The following is a 12,500-nucleotide window of genomic DNA, read 5'->3' as shown; positions in this document are numbered from 1 at the left end:
TGGAAACGTGGGTTGAGAGCGTCTCGAGTGACACCTGCACGCTGACCTTTGTCGAAGACAGCTCCTGCACAAGGGGAACGAAGCACAGGTGGTGAGGTTGAGAGGCGTGAGGAGGTGGTGCTCAGTGTGCAGGCTGTTACAATGGTGCAAAATCCCGCAGGTCAGGGTCAGGTGTGCATGTGCATGTTTGTTTGTGTCTCCAGTTTGTCGCAGGACATGCTCAGCTTGCGCCTCCAAAAAGGAGCGGTGGAAGGCAGGCACGCAGATAGATGCATACGATGTTGGGCAACAAACCTCAGTGTTGGCAAGGGCTGCGCTGACGGCGGAGCGGAGGGAAGTGGTCTTCTCCCCGTTTGCCGAGATGGCTCGAACAGCGAGGTCGTGTGTGTCATCGAGATGGAAGATGAGGCTACCATCCACCACGTCCAAGGATGGCTCCCGGACGCAGCCTGTTTTGCCGTCACCCTGAAAGTTGACAGGGCACGGACCGCACTCGAAGGAGCCCATTGTGTTGGTGCACACGGTGCGGGGGTCGCACACAGGCGGTGTGATTTCTCCCGTCACACTGAGCACGCACTCGTTGACGTCTGATAGCCAAGCAGTGTGGATGAAAGTTTGTTTTGAGTCAAGGCGTGTGATTGAGAGCGCTGTTGAGCTGTTGAGCTGCTGAACGACTCACAGTACACAGGAGTCGATGCTTGGATGTGCCAAGGAGGAGGCCTTGGGAGACATGGCTCAACACCCCCCCCCACACACACACACACAAACACAACATAGCGCGCGCGCACAAACACAACATAGCGCGCGCACACACACACACACACAACCACCACTACACCACACACAGTAAAACGCGACCATGCACTGAGGATTCACCTTGACAGGCGTCGTTGACGAGGTGAAAGCCTGGGTCACAAGGGTTCGTGTCATTGCCATTTCCGTCATCAATGCCACTGGCATGCGCAGGAGCAGTGCCAGCAGCGACAACAGCAACGACAGCCAGCACAGCAACGGTGTGAGGGCCACCGAGGGCGTGGAGGAGCATCGTGAAACACAACAAAGAAGAGCTGTCTTTGTTTTGTTGTTGTTTGTTTTGTTTTTGTGTTGTTTTGGCTTGAAAATTAATTAATGTAATAAAATCATTGAAAAGTTTCCACATACAGGTAGCAATATGCTTCATGTTGGGTTTGTTGATTCGTCGTTTATTATGTGGTGCTGAACTAATGCGTCTCTCTCTCGCTCACCCACACCCACCCACCCACCCACCCACCCACACACACACACCCACACGCACGCACACACACACACACACACACACACACACAATCTCTCTCTCTCTCTCCCCCCACATCTATCTTTGATAGCACGCATGTGCGCTTGCATGGACGTGTGCGTTTGCATGAGTCAGGAGAGACGCTTGCAGCGCGTCTGGAGCTCCTGGAACGATGGGCGCTCCGCTGGCGACTGGGCCATGCACGCCTGCGCAATGTCAACAAAGGAGTCGGGCACATGCATCTCTGCCAAACCAATCGGACAGCATTGGGTGGTAGCCAAATGAGAGCAACGCGAACACGCCTTCATCACAGACAGGAAAGCAAGCAAGCCAACTAACAAGCAACCAAACAAACAACTAACAAGCAAGCAAGCAAACAAACAACGCGAGCAAGCAACCACAGCCGCGCAGACTCACGAACACATCAACCAACCAGCTAAAACAACCAAACAACCGCACGAACAAACACACCTCTGTCCGTGGGGAAGCGAAGGCGAGCGCCATCGTTGAGGAGCTGAAGCAGCGTGGAGAGCGTTGGTCCACGGTATCCCTCGCCCTTCTCCTGCCGGATGAGATCGGGCACCTGCTGCGTCGCCAGCTCCCACATGAGAACACCAAAGCTGAACACGTCCGCGCGCTGGTCGTACTGGCCACCAGCCAGCGCCTCGGGCGCCATGTACAGCGGCGTGCCAACGCCTGTTGTGAGCGACAACGACGCCTCGTCTCCTTCGTTCTCACCGTCACGCCTGGTGTCATCGCGCGCTTGCGGCTTCGCCTCTCTGCCGCCGGAGAAGTGTGTGCGGATCGTGCCAAAGTCCGTAATCTTGGCACGCAACCGGTCCGACACCAGCACATTTCCGCTCTTCAAATCCCTGCATGTGCATGGCGCCGAAACGTGGTGGTGGCGATGACGAGGGTGAAGGTGGTGATGATGATGGTTATGATGAGATGGTGATGATGGTTATGATGAGGCGGGATAACAACAGAGCACAGACACACTACTGCATTGCCTTTGATTCCTACATCCACGCGTTCTCGCGCACAGACACACACAGGTACCCACACACACAGACACACAGGTACACAGACACAGACACACACACCACACAGACACACACACACACACACCACACAGACACACGCGCGCGCGCGCGCGGGCGGAGGCCGGGGGTGAACTCCACCCAACAATAACCCCTCCCGGCTGTGCAATCTGACCTGTGCAATTGACCCAGGGAATGAATAAACGCCATGCCGCTCGCCACATCGCCGGCAAGGCGGCACTTGAGCTGGTACACCGACAGCGCACAGCGCTCACCGCAGTCATCGGCAACACTGCCAGCTTGGTGAGCGCCACCACGCTCACCACGCTCACCACTCTCACCAAGCTCATCGCTTGTACTGCGTCCACCATCGCTCGGCACACAGTCCTCCCCACAGGAGGCGATGACGGAGGCCAGGTCCTGCTGCAGGAGCGTGCGCAGGGAGCCCACGGAGACATACTCCAGCACCAGGAACGGGCTGCCGTTGGGGTCTGTGCCTGCGCCGAAGAAGCGAACCACGTGCGGGTGGCGGGTGCGTTGCAGAAAGTCCACCTCCTTCTCAAACTCGGCGATGGTTGCCTCATCAAACGCCATCACAGCCTGCTTCAGCACCTTCACCGCCACCTCCACGCCGTCCCACTTGGCGCGCCACACATCCCCATACGCACCGCTGGCAACGCACGCCTGCAGCCTGAGCTCCTCATACTCAATGGCCCACCCGGCCTTGAGCGCCATCACCTCTGCCTCCCGCTCCGAGAGCAGCTGCACGTGCAGCTCGTGCTCCTCACGCAGGCGGCGGTGGCGGCGGCACCAGCGGTACACAAGCAGCGCCAGCACCTGCAGCACCAGCAGTGCGCCCACAGACCCGGCCACCACGGCGGCAATGGGGGGCTTGACGGCACGGCAGCGGCCTCCCTCAAGTTCGTAGCCGCCGGCGCAGGAGCAGATGAAGAGGTAGGCCAGCTGGGACGACAGCAGCTCGTGCGGGTCTGAGGCGACGCGGGCGCGGATCGTGCGCAGGTCCAGGCCGCACGTGACGGGCGTGTGCTGCATGGTGAGCAGCGGTGTGGTGGACCGGAACGCCAGCTGCGTAAAGTCCTCGGCAACAAGCGGGCGGTCATCCAGGACGGTGAGGCGCGAGGCCTCGGCAGCAATTGCAGACGGGTTGTTGAGAAACGGGTTGTCGCTGAGATCGAGCACATCCGCCGTCTCCAGGCACTGGCGCAGCACCTCCCGCTGCTCAGACTCCTCGGAGAAGAAGCGCGGGTTGAGGAGGTTGCGCGCAAACAGGATGCTGGAGCCCCACTCGCTGCACAGCGCAGGGGTGGATGGCAGCGACGTGCCGCTCATGTCCAGCACGTCCGCACGCGGAAGCACGAGCTCCGACAGGTGGGGGCACCCTGTGAGGTTGAGCTGCCGCACCGCCGTGTGCACGGTGAGCTTGCGCAGGTGCGGGTTGCGGGGGATGGCGACGGCAACCAGGTCATGGCCCGGGCACAGGTCGATCTGCGTGTAGGCGGTGTTGGTGAGCGTGATCTCCTGCACCACGCGATCAAGCGCACGGCACACGGTGGAGGCGAGCGGGGCCGTTGTCTCGTCCATGCCGGGCCAGCCCACGTGCAGGCTGGCGAGCGTGAGCTGCTGCTGCGCAAAGAGCGAGTGCAGCACCTCCTCCTGCACAGCGATGCCACGCACGTCCAGCGTGTCGAGCAGGGACGCGTTGACGCGCATGTCACCGGGCGAGGGTGCGGATGGGGACGCAGAGAAGATGAGGCGCGCGTGGTCGGCGATGGCCTCGCTGGCGGCAATCTCCAGCACGTGCAGGTGCTTCAAGGCCGGCAGCAAGGTGGCGATGTCAATGGTGGTGATGTGGTGGTTGTTGATGCGCAGGGCCTGCAGCCTGGGCAAGGCGTGGAGGTGTGGCAGGCGCCGCAGCGGGTTGTTGCCGATGCGAAGGGACACGAGCTTGGACAGGGCGGCGTCAAAGGTGGTGAGGTGGTTGCCACGCATGGAGAGCGCCTGCAGCTGTGTTGTCGCGTTGAAGACTGACGAAGGGATTGTGGAGATGCGGTTGTGGCTCAGCTCCAGTACACGCAGCTGCGAGAGTGCGGCAAACAGGGCTCGCGGCAGCTGCGTGATCTGGTTGCGGTGCAGGTAGAGCTCGCGCAGCGCCGTGAGGGCGGCGAAGGTGTCCTGGTGCACGTTGGTGATGGCGTTGGACTTGAGGCTGAGGAAGGTCAGCGTGGATGCGCCAGCAAGCAGCCGCGACGACACATGTTGGATGGTGTTTGAGGACAGGTCGAGGTGGGTCAGGTTGGTGAGGTGGGAGAACGCAGTCTCTGGCAGCGAGGATAAGCGCGCGTTGGTGAGCAGCAGCGTGTTGAGGAGGGTGGTTGCTTGCAGTGTATCTGCGTCCATGGCTGTGAGGCCGGTGTTGCTGAGGTCCAGGTGCCTGAGGCGGGTGAGCGGGCGGAGCGTCTGTGCATGGAGGGTGTCAAATGGGTTTCCGCTCAAGTCGAGTGTGCGCAGGCGCGACAGGGGAGAAAAGGCGGCCGGGTCCATGCTGCTGATGTCGTTGTGCATGAGGGAGAGGACGGTCAGGAATGGTGTGTTGGCAAACTGCTCGGCGGCGAGGGAGCGAATGCGGTTTCTGTCCAGCACGAGCGTGCGCACGGCGCGTGCGTGGCCCGTGATGCCTTGCACGGGGATGTGCGTGATCTGGTTGCCATCGAGGAGCAGCCGGGACAGGGATGACATGCCAGTAAATGCTTCTGTGTCCACGGTGGTCAGTGCGTTATTGCCGACGTCAACAACCGTGATGGCTGCTGCGTGAGCAAACTGCTCTGCTGCGCCTTTGGTGTTGTTGTCAGTTATCTGGCTGCTGCTGCTGCTGCTGCTGGTGGTGGTGGTGGTGCTGGCGCTTGTGAGGAGTGTAATGTGGTTGCCACGAACGCTGATCTGCGTGATGTTGGGCAGCGGGTTGAGGGTGGCAAATGAGAAGGTCGATGACACGAGGCCACGAAGGGTGATGTTGCGCACGGAGCCCCAAGCAACACCTGGGGTCGTGAGAACCCAGTGCAGGTCGGCGTCGAACACGCGGCCTGTGAATTCAGCAATCTCTGGACGGGCGAGGTGCAAGACGTCAGCGAGGTGTTGTTGTGCATCGCCTGGCAGCGTAGAAGCCGTGAGCGGCTGCACTGCCGCGTCGAAGCGAAGTTGCAGCTTGATGCGGTTGCCTGCTTGCCTGGCTTGCTCTGCTTCGGCAGCGTCCGTGCAGTTGCGTTGAATCACCTCAGACAGGACGCAAAGCACGACTGTGATGTCGCTCTCCTCGTTAATGTTGCCGACATTGTTCTCTTCTGCTTCGCGTCTCCTCCTGCGATCCAGTAGTTGCTGCTGCTGCTGCTGCTGCTGCTGTTGTTGTTGTTGTTGTTGTTGTTGTTGTTGTTGTTTCAGTTGTTGTTGTTGTTGCTGCTGCTGCTGCTGCTGTTGTTGTTGTTGTTGTTGTTGTTGTTGTTGTTGTTGTTGTTGTTGTTGTTGTTGTTGTTGTTGTTGTTGTTGTTGGGACGCACGGGGTGCTTCCGGCGTTGTTGTTGGTGTTGGTGGTGATAGCAGAAACGGTCGGCTTGTTCCTGTGGTTGGACGATTGACGGCATGCTGGCAGTAAAACTCTGCGGCAGTGCGCAGGGCGGCCACGTCGACCAGCGGTGGAAAGTGTTCTGACGCTGCTTCCATGGCCTGAATCGCTTGGCGGGCGCGGTCGCAGGTGGTTGTGCCAGGTGTGACGGTCGTCGCCCCGCTCAGCTGCGCAGTCATCACCACTACCACGCACCACAAGAGCACCAGCATCATCATTGTGCGTGTGTGTGTGTGTGTGTGTGTGTGTGTGTGTGTGTGTGTGTGTGTGTGTGTGTGTGTGTGTGTGTGTGTGTGTGTGTGTGTGTGTGTGTGTGTGTGTGTGTGTGTGTGTGTGTGTGTGTGTGTGTGTGTGTGTGTGTGTCTTCCTCAACTCTCTTCACATCATGTCGCACTCCTTCCTCCACTCCCACACGCAAAGCTGGCGTCAATGTCGACTGAAATCAGTGTTTGCCCACGTTGCGCAAGCCGTGCTCTTTGTGTTCTCTCCACTGTTTTGTGTGGCGCGGTGGTGCTCCAACCAATCTCTCCATCCATCCTCCCATGCCATCCAATCCATTCACAGTTTCATCTTGATTGAGGCGACGGCACTCAGCAGCACCCTGGTTGTGCGTTTTGCCGAGGGCTCTTGACATACCTCACACATACACCACACACCACACACACCACACATACACCACACACACATACACACATACACACACATACACACACCCGCGAGACAATGAGGCGAAACGCCAGTGTTGTGGCTGTTGTGGCTGTCATGGCTGTTTTGGCTGTTTTGGCTGTTTTTGCGACGAGCGCCGTGGCTAGCTTGGCTCAGAGTCAGCAACAAGAACAGCAACAGCAGCAGACATGCCCACACCCGTGCAACTTGCAGACGCACTACATGCCACGGCCATGCGAATGCAGGCCGCTGACCACGTGCAAGGGCGCAAAGGTGGAGATCATGCCACCCACGGCCACGAGCGATCGCAAGTGTGGCCTGGCCGCTGAAATCGACTGCGCCATAGACGGTGACTGGCTGCTGCCAGATGCGCGACAGCTGTTCACAACCCGCAACAGCACCGGCCCTGCGTCGAAGGATGGCATCCGCACATACACCTCGCTCGATGGCCGCTTTGTTCTCATCATGCTGCGCCCAACGGAGCTGTACTCCTGGATGGAGGACATCCTGAGCTCCGTCACCGACCTCGTGCCGGCATGGTACCTGCTTGAGCCCGCAGCAAAGCGCATCCACGCCGGATGGCCTGCCGCCGCATCCGCGGACGGCCCGATCGTGGCCAAGACGCCGGCGCAGATGCCGCACGGGCCCGCCACCGTCCTGTTTTACGAGGACGACCTGTCCAGCGACGACGACTACTACTTTGACAGCGAGGAAGACACGGACCGTGAGGCCAACAATGCAGGCGCGCCCTTGCAGGAGGCTCCGCGCCACCGCCGTGACATGGACACGGTTTCAAACTCCACAGCGCCCACGCCGAAGACAGCGCACAACAACACCACCAGCACCGTCGCTCCCGTCTCCACCACCGCGGCCAACAGCAGCACCGTCCACCACAATAGCACCATGCCTGCCCCAATCACGACGGCCGCAAACGTCACCACGACCGCCAATGCAACCACCACAACCACCACAACCACCACCACAACCACCCATGCACCCACCAACTCCAGCAGTACCACGACGACAACAACGACAGCCACGACGACAACAAAGACAAAACCAACCACGAGCGCTGCCCCATCATCCTCATCCTCCTCATCGTCAAGCAGCAGTTCCACGTCGAGTAGCTCGAGCACGTCCACGCTCAGCAGCACGACGTGGACGTGGACACAGGCCGGCGGCACTGTTGCCGACGCGGCACTGGACCCCTCCACGCGTGCCACGTGCGTGGCCGCCTGTCGTGAGACAGACCCGTGCTGCTTCCTCTCCCGCAACGCGGACGGCATGCGTTGGCTCGCTGCCCCGCTGGAAGACGTGCGCTCGTGCCTTGCATCCGTCACCATTGATGGCGTGCGCATGCGATCCACCCTCGAGACCCTGCGCAATGGCGCAGCAGGTGTGTGATTGTGTGTGTGTGTGTGTGATTGCGTGCGCGTGTTGCTCTGTGTGCGTGTGTTGCTGTATGCGTGTGTGTGTGTGTGTGTGATTGCGTGCGCGTGTTGCTCTGTGTGCGTGTTTTGCTGTGTGTTGCTGTGTACTTGTTTTCAAACGCGCACAGCGATTCTGATGTTGAAGTCGATGTCAGTACTAGTTGTTGTTTCTGGCCAACTCACCATTTCTCCCTACACATTTCACACACTTCACACTTCACGCTCACATACACCCGCACACCCACACACCTTCACACTCATACTGATCACCCTGCTGCAGAGTACTATTCGTTTGCGGACATTGCGTCCGACAGCACGGCTGGGTCGGATTCGCTTGGCGAGAGCCTGGAGAACTGTGGCTTTGACGTGCACGAGATGCAAGTGGACATTGTTGGGCGCCTGGATGAGAAGCTGAAGGAGCTGGACAGCCAGGCCGATGTGGACGGAAACGCCCGCGTGACAAAGGCCGAGCTGCTGGGCGTGCGCGACAACGCAGCCGACTTCCACTTTGAGGTTGCGAACGAGTTCACGCGGCTGTACGATGCGCACACCATGTACTACCTCCCAACACCGTTCTACGGGTTCTACGTCGACATGGGCTTCTACATTGCGCTTGACGAGCGGCCCGACCACGCCAGCGGCGTGTGCGCGCGCGTGTGCATCAAAGATGCGGGCGTCTTCAGCAACAACTGCACACTCGCAGACGGTTGTGTCAAGGCCATCAATGACCAGGACCCCTTGCAGTGGCTCGGGGATCTCGCCGGCAATCTTGGGCTGTACAAGAGCCGCAGTGTGCGCATCAACAGCCTGCTGCAGGAGCTTGACAACCAGCTGCTGTGGCAGTACGCGTACGGGGCGCAGTGGGGCCACCGCTGGCTGGACGACGGCGTGCGCTTTGCAATGGAGGGCAAGGACGCGGACACGCTTGTTGCTCAACCACAGGCGCTCGTTCCCGGCCACCTGACCCGCGTGCAGCTGCAGGCGCAGCTTGACCGTGGGTACGATGGCCGGGGTGTGATTGCCACCACGCCCGCCGTGTCCAGGAGCCAGCGCCGGCGCCGCAGCGATGAGGATGGGGATGCACTCGACGCTGCCGTGCAGGCCATCCACGCCGCAGCTCTGCCCTACCCGGACGGTGTTGGTGGTGGTGGTGGTGCTGCTGCTGCTGCCGCCGCCGCTGTTGCTGGCAGCGATGGTGCTGGTGCTGCGTGGGAGGGAGCGCGTGCCAGGGGTAAGGGCCAGCCGTTCAAGCACCGCCGCCACCCGTTCCCAACGCCGTTCACGCCACCGGACGAGGTCACCTACACTCCCGATGACGACAACACGCAGGCCACCAGCCCATTTGATGATGCTGATGACGCGGGGGTAGGTACAGGTGCTGGAAACGGCACTGCCTCCACGCCGTGGGAGGTGATTGCCAACACCACCGTGTCCGGGTTTTTGGAGGGGCGTGTCATCAACGGCTCGGAGGGGCCTGCCATGGTGCTGAAGATCTTCAGCTTTGCGTCAGACTACCTTGACTATTCGGGCCACATTGCCGCATTTGATCGCGTCACCGCCACTATGACTGCCGAGGCGCAGCGCCGCGGCATCAACCGGTGTGTGTGTGTGTGCTTGTGTGCATGCTTGTGTGCATGCTTGTGTGCGTGCTTGTGTGTGCATGCTTGTGTGTGTGTGTTGTGTGTGTGTGTTGTGTGTGTGTGTGTGTGTGTGTGTGTGTGTGTGTGTGTGCGTGTGTGTGTGTGCGTGTGCGTGTGTGGGGTGAAGATGCGTTCTGTTCTTGTGATGTGTCTGTGCAAAACATGGTGCTAACGTTTATGGCGTTTCTGCGTCCGTTGTCATGTCGTTCCTCATTCCCGGCCTGATGCTCACATCCCACCGCCTTCAGCTTGGTCGTCGATGTTTGTGAGTTTGAACCGTTTGCGCGCGTTTGAGAAGGAGTGTGATGGCATACAAGCCTGTCCGTGCATGATCGGTTGTGTGCACATGCGTGAGTGTGCATGCGTGCAATTGCGTGTGCAAGGATTTGTGTGTGTGTTTGACTCACGAATTTGTGTGATGTGCACGTTTGTGTCTCCGTACAGCGACCAATGGCGGCGGCTATGTCGCTCTCTTGTGGTATGCGCTTCAGGTGAGAACACCCAACGCACACTTGCCGCTTACACACACAAACACACACACATACACACAAATACACACACACGTGTGCGCACGCACACATGCAGCGTCGTGCTTCATCTCCCCCCCCCAATCATCATCATCATCATCATCATCATCATGATCATCATCATCATCATCATCATCATCATTTTTGACCTTGTCTTACTTCTCCTACCAACCACAAACCACACCAACCGCTCAGGTTATCCTTGGTCCACGCAACTGGAAGGACTCGGAGGAGTTGTGCGAGGGTGTGAACGTCCGACTGAGCGATACGGCACGCGCCTGGCTGCAGGTTGCGTCACGCGAGCCCAAGGAGCTTATTCCCGAACTGGGCCGCCTGCCCACGTGGGAGGACCTCATCATGCGCGTGAGCGAGACGGCGGATGCGTTCGCCGCCATTGACCCGTCGCTGCTGCCCACCCCGGACACGTCACCGCTGTGCACGGTGTTCGACTGCAGTGCGCTGCAGCTTGCGGGCCGGGTGGACGACACCGTCTCGCGGCGGGAGTTTGCCGAGTTTGTGCGCACGGCGCTCGTGTCCACGGCGTTCCTTGATCGCCAGTACCAGCAGCTCCTCGGCCCATTCCCAGCCCCGTTCTCAGACCTGCGCGCCCGGTGTGTTTGTGTGTGTTTGTGTGTGTTTGTGTGTGTTTGTTTGTTTGTGTTTGTTTGTTTGTTTGTTTGTCTGTTTGTTTGTTTGTGTGTTTGTGTGTTCGTGGGTTTGTGTGTTCGTGGGTTTGTTTGTGGGTTTCTTTGTGCTTTTATGAATGCGTACATTGAAGCCTGAAGCTGCCATTGGTTCGGTTCCTTACCCCTTCCTTGCTCACACGCGTGCATGACATGCACATGTGCCGTTGTGTTTCTTGTTCAGCGTGCTGTTGGCGACAGAGGTGGTGCGGGACTGGGGCGCTCGCGCAAGCAACTACAGTGCCACGCACACGCTCGAGTGCTACCACATCTGCGAGAGCAGCCCATCAGGCAGCGACGATGATGACACAGGCGGCGACTATACTGATGACGACGACATGTATTACGGCGACGACGATGATGGCTCCTCTGTGGACGACTGCCCTGCATCTGTGCTGGCGTTCTCGTCCCAGTTTACAGATGTGTCGCTGCTGACAGACGGCACGTGTGGTAGCGCCTGCTCTGCGTTCAGCACGGCCATGCTCTTCTCTGGAAACGTTACCGTTTTTCCTACGGCGGTGAACCCGGCTCTGGCATGTGAGTGCTGCGTTAGTGCACACATGCATGTAAATTCAAGTGTGTGTGTGTGTGTGTGTGTGTGTGTGTGTGTGTGTGTTCAAGTGTGTGTGCGTGTGTGCATGGGTCCAAGTGTGCGTGTGTGCGTGAGCTCATTTGCGTATGAGCGTGTGTTCACTGTCCGTGTGCATAGTGTTGTTCCAAAGTCGTTCAAGTTGTTTTTTCCGTTTGGTGTCCAACAATCCCTTCTTCCCGACTTTTTTCTTCTCCACCGCATCTCAACCTTTGGTCTCCCATTTATTCTCATCTTCCCACCGCTGGCCTGCAGGGACATCTCGTCGTTCTGTGGCGGCAATGTGGAGGAGTGGGATGGCATCTGGCCCGACCTGTCACGTCAGCTTCGCATCAAGGCGTTCCTGTCCAACTTCAGCGCGTGGCCGGAGCAAGGTCTGGAGCGCGTGGCACCTGCACTGCACCTGCCAACGCCGGCCGGCGCACGCTTCAACTTCCACCAGCTGTTCTACCGGCACCTGGGCGAGAACTCGCTCCCACGGGAGTGGTACAACCTGCCAGCGCACCGCCAGTTCCCCGTGTGGATGGGGGTGCCCGAGTCGCACCCACGTCGCCTGGGCGACCTGTACACGCGCATTGCCTCCACCACGTGGCGCGAGGTGAGGGAGAACCCACAGTTCTACCCGGCCGAGTGCACGCAGCCCTTCCCGCGCGACAGGCAGCCGGTCAATTCGTGGGAGTTCAGCACAACGTGGTCGTCGTCCACCACGTCCACGTCGTGGTGGGTGTCGTCCACGAGCGGGCCCGACGCGGGTGGCTCGAAGAAGGATGCCCGGCTGGTGTACCTTCCCATTATCGCGGCCGTCTGCGGTGCGGTGGTGGCGGTGGTGGCCATGACGCTCCTTCGCCGCGTCCGCTCTCGCCGCACCGTTCCTTACCGCCAGCACTCGAACATCTTTGAGCATGAGTTTGAGAGCGACGGCCCGCTGGACGGCGACTCTGTGGGCCAAACGAGCAGCCGCAGTACGTCCACGGGCACTGGCCGTGCATGCAATGGCGGCGGCGGCCACGACGAC

The 12,500-nt window shown here is 59.5% G+C and overlaps 3 protein-coding genes across 3 annotated transcripts in view; 1 reads left to right on the top strand and 2 right to left on the bottom strand.

The window, feature by feature from the left end:
- Window positions 1–1,104, bottom strand: part of PTSG_01857 (uncharacterized protein) — a 5,094-nt gene extending 3,990 nt beyond the window's left edge. Inside the window, exons 1-3 of the mRNA XM_004997781.1 lie at window positions 877–1,104; window positions 295–587; window positions 1–64 (exon numbers count right to left, since the gene is read on the bottom strand). The exon at window positions 1–64 is cut by the window's left edge and continues 5 nt beyond it. Of these exons, the coding sequence (XP_004997838.1) occupies window positions 1–64; window positions 295–587; window positions 877–1,045 (526 nt within the window). The 5' untranslated portion in view covers window positions 1,046–1,104. The remainder of the gene's footprint in view (window positions 65–294; window positions 588–876) is intronic.
- Window positions 1,105–1,404: 300 nt separating this feature from the next.
- Window positions 1,405–6,188, bottom strand: PTSG_01856 (TKL protein kinase; the record flags this gene model as incomplete). Its single annotated transcript, XM_004997780.1, has 3 exons — window positions 2,489–6,188; window positions 1,745–2,145; window positions 1,405–1,517 (listed from the first exon to the last, which is right to left on the bottom strand). The coding sequence occupies exons 1-3, from the start codon at window positions 6,166–6,168 to the stop codon at window positions 1,405–1,407; spliced, it is 4,194 nt and encodes a 1,397-aa protein (XP_004997837.1). The 5' UTR covers window positions 6,169–6,188.
- A 241-nt stretch (window positions 6,189–6,429) lies between these two features.
- Window positions 6,430–12,500, top strand: PTSG_11790 (uncharacterized protein). The gene is made up of 7 exons (XM_004997779.1): window positions 6,430–8,012; window positions 8,327–9,644; window positions 9,935–9,951; window positions 10,131–10,177; window positions 10,409–10,824; window positions 11,081–11,433; window positions 11,741–12,500. The coding sequence occupies exons 1-7, from the start codon at window positions 6,674–6,676 to the stop codon at window positions 12,085–12,087; spliced, it is 3,837 nt and encodes a 1,278-aa protein (XP_004997836.1). The 5' UTR covers window positions 6,430–6,673; the 3' UTR covers window positions 12,088–12,500.

Source organism: Salpingoeca rosetta (assembly GCF_000188695.1).
Source record: "Salpingoeca rosetta unplaced genomic scaffold supercont1.3, whole genome shotgun sequence".
NCBI classification, from domain to species: Eukaryota; class Choanoflagellata; order Craspedida; family Salpingoecidae; genus Salpingoeca; species Salpingoeca rosetta.
This window is presented reverse-complemented; position numbering and strand designations above follow the sequence as displayed.